Source organism: Myodes glareolus, chromosome 4 (genome assembly GCF_982192425.1).
Source record: "Myodes glareolus chromosome 4, mMyoGla1.1, whole genome shotgun sequence".
Taxonomy (NCBI): Eukaryota; Metazoa; Chordata; class Mammalia; order Rodentia; family Cricetidae; genus Myodes; species Myodes glareolus.
In genome coordinates, this window is record NC_142029.1 from 34,353,355 (window position 1) to 34,369,866 (window position 16,512).

At 39.0% G+C, this 16,512-nt stretch overlaps 1 protein-coding gene across 3 annotated transcripts in view; it reads right to left on the reverse strand.

Moving 5' to 3' along the window:
* Tmod3 (tropomodulin 3) overlaps positions 1 to 16,512 on the reverse strand; it is a 66,333-nt gene that overhangs the window by 37,656 nt on the left and 12,165 nt on the right. For all 3 annotated transcript variants that reach the window (XM_048423632.3, XM_048423630.3, XM_048423631.3), the window contains exon 2: positions 1,697 to 1,866. In XM_048423632.3, the coding sequence (XP_048279589.3) occupies positions 1,697 to 1,822 (126 nt within the window). In that variant the 5' untranslated portion in view covers positions 1,823 to 1,866. The remainder of the gene's footprint in view (positions 1 to 1,696; positions 1,867 to 16,512) is intronic.

Consider the following 16,512-nt stretch of genomic DNA (forward strand, 5'->3'; position numbering starts at 1 on the left):
AAATTACATTGGTTTTGTTCACTCTTGCATTTCCTGAGAGTAGCATACTAACCAGGAACTGCAGGTTGTCCCCCAAACAGAATAAAGGTTTCAGAGCTGGGGAATGAAGCTTAGTATAGAGCACACACCCTAGTGTAGGGAGCAGAGGAAGTCCTAAGTGAGGGAAGTCTTGAGTGAATGTGGGTTGTTGACATAGGCATGGTCATGTAAAGGACCCCATAGTCTTAGACCCAGGGAAAAAATGGTGAGCCCTTCTTCTTGGGAGTGGGGCTCAGAAGGAAATGGCGAAACCTTCCCTCTGGGTCATGTGTAGATGTAGACAGGATGTGCAAATGTCCACCATAGTTTTCTCTCCCTGGATATTCACAGCCTGAAGACTGCTCCCCAATGGAGATTGCTCCTACTGAGGCAAGGAACTGTTAAACATTCTGTAATACACAGGACAGGCCCTCACAAAAGTCATTGGCCCAGTTGAAAACGCTAGGCTAGACAGCCTCTTATACGCTTTCTAGTTTTTAAACCATTTGATTTAAATTGGTCTCATTGACTAACTGCCAAATATATTGTTGACAGCTCTGTTCTCCTGAGTAATCCCTCAGACTTAGGTATGAGGAGTTTTCCTTGTAATAGTAATTATGGTCAAAGGACTTGCCCTATGGTATGGACACACCACTTAGCAACAAAAACAATTTTATAAAGCACATTTTAGGTTGCTTTATGCCCTAATATCCAGTACCTCTCCTTTCCCTAAAAGCTCATATACCTCAATTCTTAAAGGGCATATAAAGCCACTGCCTTTTAAGAAACAAGATAGGTAAAGCATGGCAGATAACCACTACCTTGTGGTTCTTCCTTCTACCTGCTCCTCCTTGAGTCACACTTCAAAGGTAAAGGATTCCACATTAGCTTTGTAGCATATAAGACAAATAACAACCACTTGGCAAATACAGACAAGGGTACATCTACAATGTCCCTGACTTAATAATGGTTCAACTCTAAGATGGTGTAGAAGTGCACCCACACAATCGTTTTGATTTTCATTTTCAGTATAGCACACAACTTACATCATGTATTCAATACTTTATTACAAATTAGGTTTTACATTAGATGGTTTTGTTCAAATGTAGGCTTATTTAAATGTTCTGAGCACATTTCAGACAGGCTAGACAAAATTATGATGTTAGTTGGCTAGGGATATTAAGTGCACTTTAATGTATAGTATTTGCAGTCTAGGATGGGTTTATCAGGCAGATAAGAACATTGTTTTAAGAAGCATCTGTGTTAAGATCTACATCTTCCAAGCTAATAATTTATGCCACTTGGTCAACCTTTCTCAAGAACCATTATAATTAGGTTTAAGTCATTAAGAACATTTTAGAGGCACAGTATACTAGTACCAGCCTTGTACAGAAACTCTGAAGAGAAACAGATTATTATAGACTAAAGAGCTAATTAGCTATTACTACTTTCAATTGCACAGAGACAAGATTGTAGTAGAGAAAAAAAATTGTGTAGATGTTTAATGATAGTTTAGAATATCTGTGTCATAAGACATGGAGGTAGATGTGGGGTCCTGAAGAAGAAAAATGCTAGTTTATTTGGATAGAAAGTGGGTGAAGGGGACGGGGAGAGCCACGAGAAAGCAAGCTGGCAGTCTGAAAAGTTATTGCTTATCTCTTCTCCGGCTAGCACCAACCTCGGGGTCGAGATCATCCAGGACAGTTTCAAGCTGTTTCAGCTCTGTTTCTGACAGATTGCCAAGGAGCTCATCTTCATCCAGGTCCTTATACTCCCCTAAGTCCTTCCGGAATGGTAGTGCCATGGCTCGCGCTGCAGGAAGTCACGTGATCGGTCTACTTCTTACAGCTGTGGAGGGAAGAAACAACCTTTTAAACCCAAGTTTTATCTAGTTGCATCATCTATTGTTGGGGAAAGGGAAATGCCAGGTCCATTGTCATACATTCTTCATCACTACTCTTCTCTTCAGATAATTCATGCCGTTACTAGTTTGCCTCTGTAGAAAAATAATCAATGGAAATGGGAAGTATGAAAATCAATAAATTACTTGATAGGATTACAATTTCTGATAACCGAATTTCAGTGGCAATAGGAAATAATTTTTGCCAGAAATAATTTCTATCAGTGATGTCAAATTATCCTAATGGATAACATTTGTTTTACTATAAACTGTTTAGGAGCGCAGTGGGACACAATATCAACAAAGGAAAATAGCAACATGTACCTAACGGGAAGGAGTAGTCTCTTGTTTCTCGGAAATTTTTTATTTTAAATATGTTTTCAAAAAGATTATTTTAGGAGCTGGAAAGGATGGCTCAGCAGTTAAGAACACCTCCTGTAGAGGGTTTGTGGTCAGTTCCCAGCATCTACATGGGGTGGCTCAAAACTGCTTGTGCTCCAGAGGATTTGGTACTCTCGTCTGGCTTCCAAGGGTACTGGCACACATGCGATACACATACATAATGCAGACAAAGGCACACAGAAAATAAAAACAAAGGAATATTCTTAAAACATATCTTAAAAGGAAAATATTATTTTGTTATTATTAGATTGTTTCTTCAAGACTGACTTTCTCTGTCTGTCTCGGTCTGTCTCTGTCTCTGTCTGTCTGTCTGTCTCTCTCTCTCTCTTTCTTTTTTTAAGACAAGGTCTCACAATACAGCCCAGGCTAACCATGAACTCACTACATAGAACAAGCTAGCCTTGAAATCAAGGTGAGCCTTCTGTATTGGCCTCCTAAGTACTACTTTAATCCCAGCACTTGGGAGGCAGAGGCAGGTGGATCTCTGAGTTTGAAGTCAGCCTGGTCTACAAGAACTAGTTCCAGGACAGGCTCCAAAGCTACAGAGAAACCCTTTCTTGAAAAAATAAACAAACAAACTAACAAATTCTTTTTTTTAATTGATTTTTATTGAGCTCTACATCTCTGCACCCCTGTTTGCCTCTCCCCTCCCCTTCAACCCTTTCTCATGGTACCCATGCTCCCAATTTACTCAAGAGATCTTGTCTTTTTCTATTTCCCATGTAGATTAGATACATGTACGCCTCTCTTAGGGCCCTCATTGTTGTCTAGGTTCTCTAGGAATGTGATTTGTAGGCTGGTTTTCTTTGCTTTATGTTTAAAAACCACTTATGAGTGAGTACATGTGATAATTGTCTTTCTGGGCCTGGGTTACCTCACTCAAAATGATGTTTTATAGATCCATCCACTTGCCTGCAAATTTCAAGATGTCATTATTTTTTTCTGCTGTGTAGTACTCCACTGTGTAAATGTACCATATTTTCCTTATCCATTCTTCAGTCGAGGGGCATTTAGGTTGTTTCCAGATTCTGGCTATGACAAACAACACTGCTATGAATATATTTGAGTACATGTCCTTGTATGCACAATTGAGCATCCTTTGGATATATACCCAAAAGTGGTATTGCTGAGTTTTAAGGTAGGTTGTTTCCTAATTTTCTGAGAAATCGCCACACTGACATCCAAAGGGGCTGTACCAGCTTGCACTTCCACCAGCAATGCAGAAGTGTTCCCTTTACCCCACAACCTCTCCAGCATAAGTTGTCATCTGTGTTTTTGATCTTGGCCATTCTTACAGGTGTAAAATGGAATCTCAGAGTTGTTTTGATTTGCATTTCTGTGATGACTAAGAATGTTGAGCATTTTCTTAAGTGTCTTTCAGCCATTTTAGATTCCTCTGTTGAGAATTCTCTGTTTAGGTCTGTACTCCATTTTTTTTATTGGATTATTTGTTCTTTTGATGACCAGTTTCTTGAGTTCTTTGTATATGTTGGAGATCAGACCTCTGTCTGATATAGGGTTGGTGAAGATCTTTTCCCATTCTGTAGGCTGTCATTTTGTCTTGTTGACCGTGTCCTTTGCTTTACAGAAGCTTTTCAGTTTCAGGAGGTTCCATTTATTAATTGTTTCTCTCAGTGTCTGTGCGCTACGTGCTACTGGGGTTATATTTAGGAAGTGGTTCCTGTGCCAATGTGTTCAAGTGTACTTCCCACTTCTCTTCTATGAGGTTCAATGTGGTTGGTTTTATGTTGAGGTCTTTGATCCATTTGGACTTGAGTTTTGTGCATGGTGATAAATAAGAATCTGTTTTCATTTGTCTACATGTTGATATCCAGTTATGCCAGCCCCATTTGTTAAATATACTTTCTTTTTTTTCCATTTTATATTTTTTGCTTCTTTGTCAAGAATCAGGTGTTCGAAGGTGTGTGGATTGATATCCGGGTCTTCTATTCGGTTCCATTGGTCTTCCTGTGTGTTTTTATTCCAATACCAGGCTGTTTTCGGTACTGTAGCTCTGTAGTAGAGTTTGAAGTCAGGGATTGTGATGCCTCCAGAAGTTCTTTTATTGTACAGAATTGTTTTGGCTATCCTAGGTTTTTGCTTTTCCATATGAAGTTGAGTACTGTTCTTTTGAGGTCTGTGAAGAATTTTGCTGGGATTTTGATGGGCATTGCATTGAATCTGTAGATTGCTTTTGATAAGATTGCCATTTTTACTATGTTAATTCTACCTAAAGAGCATGGGAGATCTATCCACTTTCTGGTATCTTCTTCAATTTCTTTCTTCAAAGATTTAAAGTTCTTGTCATACAAGTCTTCCACTTGTTTGGTTAAAGTTACTCCAAGATATTTTATCCTACTTGTGACTAATGTGAAGAATGATGTTTCTCTGATTTCTCTCTCGGCCCATTTATCATCTGTGTAAAAGAGGGCTACTGATTTTTTTTGAGTTAATCTTGTATCCTGCTACATTAATGAAAGTGTTTATGAGTTGTAGAAGTTCCTTGGTAGAATTTTTGGGGTTGCTTATGTAAACTATCATATCATCAGCAAATAGTGAGAATTTGACTTCTTTCTTTCTGATTTGTATCCCCTTTATCTCCTTTGGTTGTCTTATTGTTCTAGCTAGGACCTTAAGAACTATATTGAATAGTTATGAAGAGAGTGGACAACCTTGTCTTGTTTCTGATTTCAGTGGGATCGCTGTGAGTTTCTCTCCATTTAGTTTGATGTTGGCTTTTGGCTTGCTGTATATTGCCTTTATTATGTTTAGATATGTTCCTTGTATCCCTGCTCTCTCCAAGACCTTTATCATGAAGAGATCCAACAAATTCTTAAAACACACTGGGATGTGTCACCCAATAGTTGGCAGAATAATCAATAAGACCTGACCACAGGGAAGGCTCTTCATTTGGTCAGTGTGGCTCTACCTAACAATAGAGTTAGGCATAGTGGTTATCCCTTAGACACAACAGGACTACTCTATAGGAAAGGATACTGAAAAATGCCAGAACAAAAACGGAAAACAGGCAATCAAATACTTCAAATTTTCTGTCAGTGTACTTGGACCATCATGTAAAATGTTCATAAGGATATAAGAGTCAGTGCTTATACTAGTGATTTGCCTAAATTTTTCTTGGCTGTGAAATGAACAGTAGGTCAAGGTCTGATCTGTATCCTTTGCTACCTTTTCTTCCAAGAGTTCTCAGCTTGATATTTTAGCTGGTATATCTTCCTTTACAAACATTAAAGATCTTTTTGTCTCGTGTATAGAAAGTAAGATTCACCCAAAGGGCCCTACAGCCGCTAATTTTACTAGCAACTTCCCTAGGTCTAACGATAAGTAAATGGGCAGCATTCATTTTTGATGTTTCATTGTAGGCATTTTGTGTAACTGTTGAAGACAGGCCTGGCATACCCTTGTTTAATGGCAGTTCCCCTGGGTAGCAGGTATTTCTGTATTTCCTGTAGCACGAGTTGGTGTGCCTCATTCTTTAGACTCCTACATGCTGAGGTTATAGGAGTGTGCTATGATGCCTGGATTGTTTGTTGTTGTTATTGTTTGGTTTTCAGCAGATTATTATTGCTAAGCAACTCCCACTTCCAACTTTTAGACAATGGTTTGTTTCCATTTTTTTTTTTTAGTTGTCTACTCAGGGCCTTGTGAATGCTGTACACACTCCCCTCCAAAAGGTCTCAGCATTGAGTTTATCAGAATGCAGCCACACTTGTCAAGATCCAGATTCCAGAGCCTTACCCCAGTTTCCTGATTGACTAGTCAAGTATAAACATAGGTCTGGTGAGAGCCCATGATTTGCATTTCTGATAAGTTCCCTGAACTTTCAAATATATTAACCATAAAATGTAATGTTGAAGGAGGTGATGAATAATTTTATGGGGAAAATTATTTAAAATAAGATGGCTTTGAAAAATAGTCCTTTCATAAAAATGTCAGTAACATGATTATTTGAGGCAGGTAACAGACTGACAATTTTGCTAGCTGGGCCTGTGGGCACAGACCTGTAACTTCAGTCATTGAGAGGGTCACACAGGGACACAAGTTCGAGGTCTACCTGATAGACGATAGGCTGTGTTCAAAACAAGCTAGATAATTTAGTGAGATGGTCTCAGAAATTAAAAAAAAAAAAAACTACAAAGGAAGGCTAGGAATGTGCCTCAGTGATAGTACACTTGCTGTGTGTGAGGTCCTAGGTTCAATTCCTGGTGTTCGTGCGCACACTTGCATGCAACACACACATATACCACACACACCACACAAGATAATTATTTAGCTTCCATTATTTTTTAATGTTTGGATACCCAATAAAAAAATTTTAAATGGCCTGGCAGTGGTGACACACGCCTTTAATCCCAGCACTTGGGAGGCAAAGGCAGGCAGATCTTTGTGAGTTAGAGGCCAGCCTGGTCTATAAGAGCTAGTTCTAGGACAGGCCTCAAAGCTACAGAGAAACCCTGTCTTGAAAACAACAACAACAACAACAAAAATTTTAAATGTGCCTTAATAAAACCCATTTAAAAAATATAGTAAGCTGGGCAGTGGGGGCATACACATTCTTGTGCACATGGCAAGAAACAAGATATTATTGGAAAATGTAATATTACATGACACACAGGGTTTACAGATTTGGAATACGATACATATAAACAGTTTACTTCAATATATTGCTTTTCCTTGTCCCAAAGAAAAATATATCCTAAGATTTACGATACTACTTTACGAATAAAAAACCCAGGATAGCCAAAATAATCCTGTACAATAAAGGTTCTGGAGGCATCACAATCCCTGACTTCAAACTCTACTACAGAGCTACAGTACCGAAAACAGCCTGATATTGGAATAAAAACACACAGGAAGACCAATGGAACCGAATAGAAGACCCGGATATCAATCCACACACCTTCGAACACCTGATTCTTGACAAAGAAGCAAAAAATATAAAATGGAAAAAAAGAAAGTATATTTAACAAATGGGGCTGGCATAACTGGATATCAACATGTAGACAAATGAAAACAGATTCTTATTTATCACCATGCACAAAACTCAAGTCCAAATGGATCAAAGACCTCAACATAAAACCAACCACATTGAACCTCATAGAAGAGAAGTGGGAAGTACACTTGAACACATTGGCACAGGAACCACTTCCTAAATATAACCCCAGTAGCACGTAGCGCACAGACACTGAGAGAAACAATTAATAAATGGAACCTCCTGAAACTGAAAAGCTTCTGTAAAGCAAAGGACACGGTCAACAAGACAAAATGACAGCCTACAGAATGGGAAAAGATCTTCACCAACCCTATATCAGACAGAGGTCTGATCTCCAACATATACAAAGAACTCAAGAAACTGGTCATCAAAAGAACAAATAATCCAATAAAAAAAATGGAGTACAGACCTAAACAGAGAATTCTCAACAGAGGAATCTAAAATGGCTGAAAGACACTTAAGAAAATGCTCAACATTCTTAGTCATCACAGAAATGCAAATCAAAACAACTCTGAGATTCCATTTTACACCTGTAAGAATGGCCAAGATCAAAAACACAGATGACAACTTATGCTGGAGAGGTTGTGGGGTAAAGGGAACACTTCTGCATTGCTGGTGGAAGTGCAAGCTGGTACAGCCCCTTTGGATGTCAGTGTGGCGATTTCTCAGAAAATTAGGAAACAACCTACCTTAAAACTCAGCAATACCACTTTTGGGTATATATCCAAAGGATGCTCAATTGTGCATACAAGGACATGTACTCAAATATATTCATAGCAGTGTTGTTTGTCATAGCCAGAATCTGGAAACAACCTAAATGCCCCTCGACTGAAGAATGGATAAGGAAAATATGGTACATTTACACAGTGGAGTACTACACAGCAGAAAAAAATAATGACATCTTGAAATTTGCAGGCAAATGGATCTATAAAACATCATTTTGAGTGAGGTAACCCAGACCCAGAAAGACAAATATAATATGTATTAACGCATAAGTGGCTTTTAGACATTAGACAAAGAAAAACCAGCCAACAACTCACAATCCCAGAGAACCTAGACAACAAAAAGGACCCTAAGGGAGACATACATGTATCTAACCTACAAGGGAAGTTGAAAAAGACAAGATCTCCTGAGTAAACTGGGAGCGTGAGCATTATGGAAGAAGGTTGAAGGGGAGAGGGGAAGAAGGGAGGAGAGAGGAGAAAAATATACAGCTCAATAAAATCAATTAAAAAGAAGGTAATCCTGACCAAAAGAAAAAAGAAATAAGGGGCTGGAGAGATGGCTCAGAGGTTAAGAGCATTGCCTGCTCTTCCAAAGGTCCTGAGTTCAATTCCCAGCAACCACATGGTGGCTCACAACCATCTGTAATGAGGTCTGGTGCCCTCTTCTGGCCTGCAGGCATACACACAGACAGAATATTAAAAGATAAATAAAATTAAAAAAAATATAAAAAAAAGAAAGAAAAAAGAAATAAAATGAACATTCACAAACACACTGAGCACTGAGACATTCCCAGTACCTCAGTCAATTTAGATGTATCTCTCCTCCAAAGGAGATAGTATACTGAATTATCAATGATTCTTTTGCTCCCTAGAGTTTGCATGTATAAATCCTTAGCAGTTTTTGTTTTTCCTTTATATTACACCTTATATAAATAAGTCCTCTTAGGATTGACTTTCTTTTTTACATTTACCACTGTTTGGGGTTGATGCTTAGAGTTACACTTATTTCAATCTCATGGCAACATACTATTCCTTCCTCTGAACATCTAAGCTCCTAGCAGCTTCTCCCTCTATTTCTTTGCTATGATAAATAATCTACTTATTTCCTGGTACAGATGTACAATTCCTCTTTGGTTCAAATCTAGGAATGAAATTGCTGGGGAAAGGGAACTTGCTTATTGTAGTGGTTTGAAAAAAAAATGGCCACCCAAAGGAGTGGCAATATTAGGAGGTGTGTCCTTACTGGAGTAGGTGTGATCTTATTGGAGAAAGTGTGTCACTGTGGAGGTCTCATACATGCTCAAGCCATGTTCACTGTGACAGACCACTTCCCAATGCCTGCAGGTATGTAGAATTCTCAGTTCCTTCTCCAGCACCATGTCTGCCTGTATACCACCATGTCCCACCATGATGATAATGGACCGAACCTCTGAACTGTAAGCCCCCCAATTAATGTATTCTTTTATAAGACTTGCCATGGTCATGGTGTCTCTTCACAACAATAGAAACCCTAACTAAGACACTCAGCTTTATTAGGCAAGACCAAACTATGTTCAAAGTGACTATGCCAATTTACATTTCTAAAAGATTCCATACATGACAATTCATGTTGTTCTTCTTCTTTGTTTATGTTTAGTATGATCAGACCTTTAATTTTTGGCATTCTGGAATATATGAAATGGTATTTCACCATGGCTTTAATGTACATTTTGTTAAAGTATGACAAGGTTATGCATCGTTTTACATGTTCATTTACAAATGGCATTCCTATTTCTTTGGATAACCTATTGCTCATTTTTGCAAAACACATCACCTTTCCTGTGTGTGGTATACAGGCTTGTTAGTAGGGATATAAATCCATCTGCAGGTATGCATGCGCATGCATGTCAAGGCCAAAGGTTGATGTGGGATATGTTTCCATCTTTTTATTTATGGGACAGTCTCTAAACAAAACAAAACCTGGACCCTACTGAAGTTCAATAATTCACCTACACTGGCTGACCAATGAACTTCCATTGCCAAGCAGTGGGTGTAGGAGGATATTTACAGGCACGCGCCACAATCCCACCTTTATATGTGTGTTATAGGAATCTGAACTCAGATCTTCATGCTGGGATGGGGCAGGCACTTTACCTTCTCAGCCACCTCCCTAGTCTAGTGGCCTAATTTTTTTTTAAAGAAGTCTTTAATTTAGCTAGATATTAATCTTTGTTATCAAGTTAAATTTAATGACTTTCGTTTTCTATATTCTGATCAATTTTCCATCCCCCATCTCATTCCAGTTCTCCATCCATCCAACTCCACACTGGCTTCCTCTCTTTAGAAAACAAATGAGCAAATAAAAAAGTAAACAAACTAGAATGATGACAATGATGATGATAATGAAGAGGAAAAAGCAGTAGGGCAGTGGTGGCACACTCCTTTAATCCCAGCACTTGGGAAGCAGAGGCAGGCAGGCCTTGGTCTACAGAGCTAGTTCCAGGACAGCTAGAGCTACACAGAGACACCCCCCTATCTTGGGGGTCGGGTGGGAACAAACCCAAACCCAAACCCAAACCAAACCAAAACAAAAAAACAAAAACAAAAGAAAGGAAAAAACACAAGAAACACTCACACACACAAAACCCATAAAAACACAAAATCAGGAACTAAAGCATACAAGCAAAAGACCAGCAATATTAAAACAAAACAAAGAAAAATACCCAAACAAGGCAACATGAGATAAAACAAAAAATAAAAAACAAAAACAATAAAACAACAAAAACCCTACAAAAAAACGTCAATGAGTTCGTTTTGTGTTGGTCTTCTACTCCTTGGCCCAAAGTCTACCCTCAAGTGTGGTTTGTATACCCAGTGAAACTCCATTGTAGAAAACTGGTTTTTCCTTTGCAAGTGGTTGTCAGTTTGGAGACAGCTTCTTATTAGTTAGGAACGAGAGCTTCTGTCCACTTCTCCCTCTTACTTAGTTCTGGTATCCAGGCTGTGGAACCTGCGCATGCTGCCACAGTCTCTGTGAGTTCATACATGAGTCAGTCCTGTTGTGTCTAGAAAACACTGTTTCCTTGGTGTCATCCACCCACTCTGGCTCTTACAACTTTTCTGCCTCCTCTTCTGCATAGCTCCCTCAGCCCTGAGGGGAGGGATTTAATGAAGATATTTAGGACTGAGTGTTCCAATGCCTCTAACCCTCTGCACGTGGACCAGCTGTGAATCTCTGTATTAGTTCCCATCTACTGTAAGAAGAACCTTCTCTGATGATGGCTGAGCAAGGCACTGACCAATGGTGTGCTGGCTAGTTTTATGTCAACTTGGCAAAGGCTAGAGTCATCTGAAAGGAGGGATCCTCAATTGAGAAAAATAGCTCTCTAAGATCCAGTTGTAGGACATTTTCTTTATTGGTGATTAATAGTGAAGGCCCAGCCCACTGTGGATGGTGCTTCCCTGGACTGGTGGGACTAGGTTCTATTAAAAGCAGGCTGAGCAAGCCATCATGAGTAAGCCAGTAAGTGGCCCTCCTCTACAGCCTCCATAAACTCCCGCCTCCATGTTCTTGTCCCGATGTGGGATGTCCTTCTGTACATGTGTTGCTTTATTGGTTGATGAATAAAGTTGCTTCGGCCTAAAGGGCAGAATAAAGCCAGGCAGGCAATCCAAACAGAGATATATGGGTGGAGTCAGGGAGACACCATGTAGCTGCCAAAGGAGAAGGACATGCTTAGGAACCTTACCGGTAGGCCACATTCTTGTGGCAATATACAGATTGATAGAAATGGGTTAATTTAAACTGTTAAGAGCTAGCTAGAAATACGCTAGAATCATTGGCCAGTGTTGTAGTTTCTGTATGATTATAGTCTAGTTTTTCACCAGCACAAACCCATGCATTTCCCAGCACTGTCAAGATGCAGTTTCCACACACAGGGTTCCTCATGTTGCCCCTTTACAGTCACACCCACTGACCTCTCCTACACCCAGCACTGGTGATCTGATCAGTTTCTAAAATTTTGGTTGTGGTGGCTCTTGCTTGTAATCCCAGCATTCCAGAAGCAGAAATTGGATGATTTCTACCTGCTTAGGGCCAGCTTAGTCTACATAGTTCTAGAGCATCTAGGGTTACATAGATTGTTTCAAAACAATAAAAATAATAAAAAAAGAAGTTGGATCATAAGTATCTTTGAAACTAGTTTTTATCATCAAATATAAATCCCTAGGAATTCATCCAAGTTACTTCATTAGTACTTTGTTCTCTACTATAGTTCATAGTAATATTGTATATGTACCATCAATATTCAGCTGTTGATAGTCACCTGAAATGACCACATTTATTATTTATTTATTTATTTTGTGTGTGTGTGGAGTTCTGGAAATCAAACATGAGACCTTGTGCATGCTATCCAAGAACCCTACCACAAAACCATACCTCTAACACTCAATCCCACATCTTGACTATTATAAATAAGGTGACTCTGAAGATTCATGTACATGTTTTTGTATGAACATAACTAACAGCATTAATTTACACTACTTATAATTTCTAACCATATAAAATTCCATAAAAAGAAAAGCCAAATGATCTTACAGTGGTTTACAGGACTCAAAAGATTATCCTAAGCCCTCACTCACCCCCAACAATTCACCTCTTAACTCAAAAAGCTCCAGCAATTCTGATCTTATCGCCCTTCCTCCAGCAAACCAGGCGCACTTCTTCCCCAGTGCCTTTGTACCTAACTGCTCCTTTACCTTTAACACTCTATACTCAGGCAGCTAAATGACTTGTTCTCTTTCTTAGGTCTTTGTTTAAATGTCAGCTGATTGTTGAAAATTGTTCCTGATTACTTCTTACAAAACAGCAACCCTCACAGGTCCCTTACTGGTTTTTTTGTTTGTTTGTTTTTTGTTTTGCTGTATTTCAGGCATTGCATAACATATTTACATTGTGTACTATATATAATATATTTACATTATATAGTATATTTGCTGCTTCATTGGCTATTCTATCACTGAACTCTAACTATGGTCAGACAAGGACTTTGTTATCCTTAACACCTAGAATAAAGCAAGACACACATTAAGAACTAAAATGCAGTAAATATAATTAACTTCAAAGTTGTAACTAATACTCCCAAAGTCACTTAATACACAGTTATCAAGATTATTGAAATATTAACCTTTTAACTTTACATGACAGCAATTTTTGGGTGTTTCTCCTTCATTATTTTATTTTTGACACTATGTATCCCTGGTTGACTTAGAACTTGTTATGTAGTTCAGTCTAGTCTTGAACTCATAGAGATCTGCCTGCCTCTGCCTCACAAGGGCTGAGATTAAATAAAAATGTACACACCCAATTTGCAGGGACTTCTGTTTGTTTGAGCAGGTACTACTATGTATCCCCTGGCTGGCCTGGAACTCCTTACATCATTTTAAAATAGGAAGCTATTTAAAAAGTAAAAAAGGGAGCCCGCAAGATGGGTGAGCTGGTAAAGGCATATGCCTCAAACCTGACCATTTGAGTTTGATTCCCTGAACGCACATGGTAGAAGAAAATCAGCTGAAAGTTGTCGTATGATCCCACATGCATGTGTGTACCTTCCCCAACACATATACAAACTAAAACAAACAAAAAATTAGAAAAAAATTAAAGACATAGCCCAGTACATTTTCCCACTGTTCCCGTCCAGTTGAGCTGTTAAAATTGAAGTCTGTAGATCCCAGAAGCATAAGAAGAGTCTGAAGTTACTAGTTAGTCCAACAAACTTGTTTGGGCCAGAACAAAGAAGAGATTTAATTAGACGCGGGTTACAGAGGTCAACCTTATAGCAGAAAGCTGCCAGATCATTTCAGTGACTATTATAAGAAAACAATTTAACAAGTTACTCACACCACTTCAAAAGCAGTTTCAATTTGAACCTGAGAGACTCTGGGGCTCCCATGTGAGTAACATACTTCCTATCCTGGCTCACTGCTGCAAACCAGCTCCCACCTTCCAGTGACCCCTCCCATCTTCTTGGTGGAGTCATGACAACAGATGAGAAACAAGGTGAGACAGGAAGCCACCCTGAGAACCAGAGATGAAGCTAAAACAGGCACACCCTTAGCATGCTCAGTATCGGCGCCCAATGTTCATATTTTTCTTACCCCTGGTTAACTTTATAAGCCTCTACCAGTTACCCTATGAATAAAACAAAATAGTGCTCAGCCATCAAAAAAATTGGTGAATGTATTGCAAACGCATAGTGGAGTAATCTTAGGGTTATTTGTCTGTACTCCCATTCCTCTAAGGAGGTATAGCTATGACTAACTCATTCTTTTGGAAGAATGTTCTTAATCTACCAAGTTAACAGGCATTGAACTACTTACAGAAACTCTAAAACTAGGCTAGATCTATAAGAAATCACACTGAGAGTAAGCTGACTTTCATATAGTGAGCAGAAGTAGTATGTTAGCTCAGCTCTATCCCTTCTGAGTTTCTTGGACTTAAAAACTTTTTTATTTTTTTTCTTTATTTTGGGATGGAGCCTGAATTGTTAAATCCTGTCATTTTTCAACTTCACTTATTTATTAAAGGCCTACTCCGTTTCATGTGTTATGGGAGGAGGACTGGACTAGCAGGACACAGAGAGGAAAGGGCTGTGGGAATGAGAGGAAAGGTCTTGGAGAAATTACACAAAACACTCTTCTCTCTCCCCACATCAGAAATGTTTCTCAAACTAGACTTTAGAATATCACAAAGCTCCAAGATAAGGCACAAACAAGACTCAGACTTAGATACTCAACTGTTCCTTAAGGGTAAGTTAAGCACTGCCAGAATATTCATCTTTCTTTTTTCTTTCTTTCTTTCTTTCTTTCTTTCTTTTTTTTTTTTGACACACACACTGTTGCCATCTCTGAATTCACAAAAGTGGTGTCCAGCCAAGTTTGATCAAGCAGCAAAGCAAATTTGATTCTGCTTCTCCTCCTCCCTCACAGGTAAGCAAAACCCCATCTCCTAGCAACACTGTGTCAACAATTATGCCATAGTAAAGATTAAGAAGTGTGTCACTGCTCATATGAAAACCTGTTCACAAAACAGTGTTCCCTTATGTGAAAACTGTACCAAGAAAAACTGTCTTCAACAAAAGGTGCTTGAGTGAGTGTACAACTGTGATCAGCAACACTTGGAGGCTGGTTAACAGTTAGTGAGGCATCTGAATATTCAGAAGGAAAGATGTCCCATAAATTTTAGACAATTTAATCAGATAAGGTTTTCGGTAAAGCATGGAAGAAAATACTTTCAGAGATTGCTAAAACCAAAATAAACCAAGATATGGCTACAAAAATATTCTTTGGGTATTTTTATATGATGATTTCCCAAATAAAGCTGGGTGTGGTGGTGCATACCAGTAATCTTAGCATTTTAAGGTCAGCTTGGACTGTATAAGGCACTGTCTCAAGCAAAAACAAAAACCATAAAGTTTCCCAGTCAGTGATTGTAAAACAAACACACATTGTTTTTTGAGGGAGCAAAGAAAAAAGACTTCATTATGTGGCTCTGGCTGACCTGCAATTAGCTATATAGACCAGGCTAGCTCTCAGCTTAGAGTGATTCTCCTGTCTCTGTCTCCCGAATTCACAGATTACAGGCATGTACCACAACACCTGGTGGGCAGTCTTGTTGATCTGTTTTTTTGTTTGTTTGTTTTGTTTTGTTTTTTTAAATTTTTGCTTTTTGAGACAAGGTCTCACATGGCCTGATCCTCCTGCCTCCACCTCCTAAATTCTGAGATTATAGGTATGTATACTATTACCTGCATTAATTGTAAGATAATATAGATGAATTTGGCCAGAATATTAAGCCACCCTGACACACACACACACACACACACACACAGAGAGAGAGAGAGAGAGAGAGAAAGAGAGAGAGAGAGAGAGAAAATAACACTCTAAAAAGAAAAGAAAGAAAGGGCCTGCCAACTTCTGCTCTTGAACTAGGGTCAGCCGATCTATGGCCATAACCGGCTTTGTGGCTCTGGACAAGTCAATCATCACCTCTCAGTTTTCCTGCACCAGACAAGAGTCAAAAGGTGGCACTGGTCTGGCAATCTATACCCCCATGTCCATGGCAAACACTGCGAAGACCTTTTACTACTAAGCCCAGGTTCTAAGATTGGTTCATGTCCCCAGATTTCAGGGGCTCACATCTTTCTAGATTTAAAGCATGATCTTAAACACCATTTAGCTAAACCTTAAAAAAAAGAAAAACACAATATTGACTTGCACTTATCAGAGCCAAGATGAATAATATACGAGCAGAAAGGAAAACCATGAAAGCTGACTCATGCTACGTAGACACAAAAATTTCAGCAAAGTGACTCTTTAGCTCAGCTTGCTAAGCCCTGGGAATATAGCTGTGAGGAGTGAGCCACCACACTCAGTCACGGTCTCTTACTAAGATAATTTAAGTTGCAGGCAGTACATTT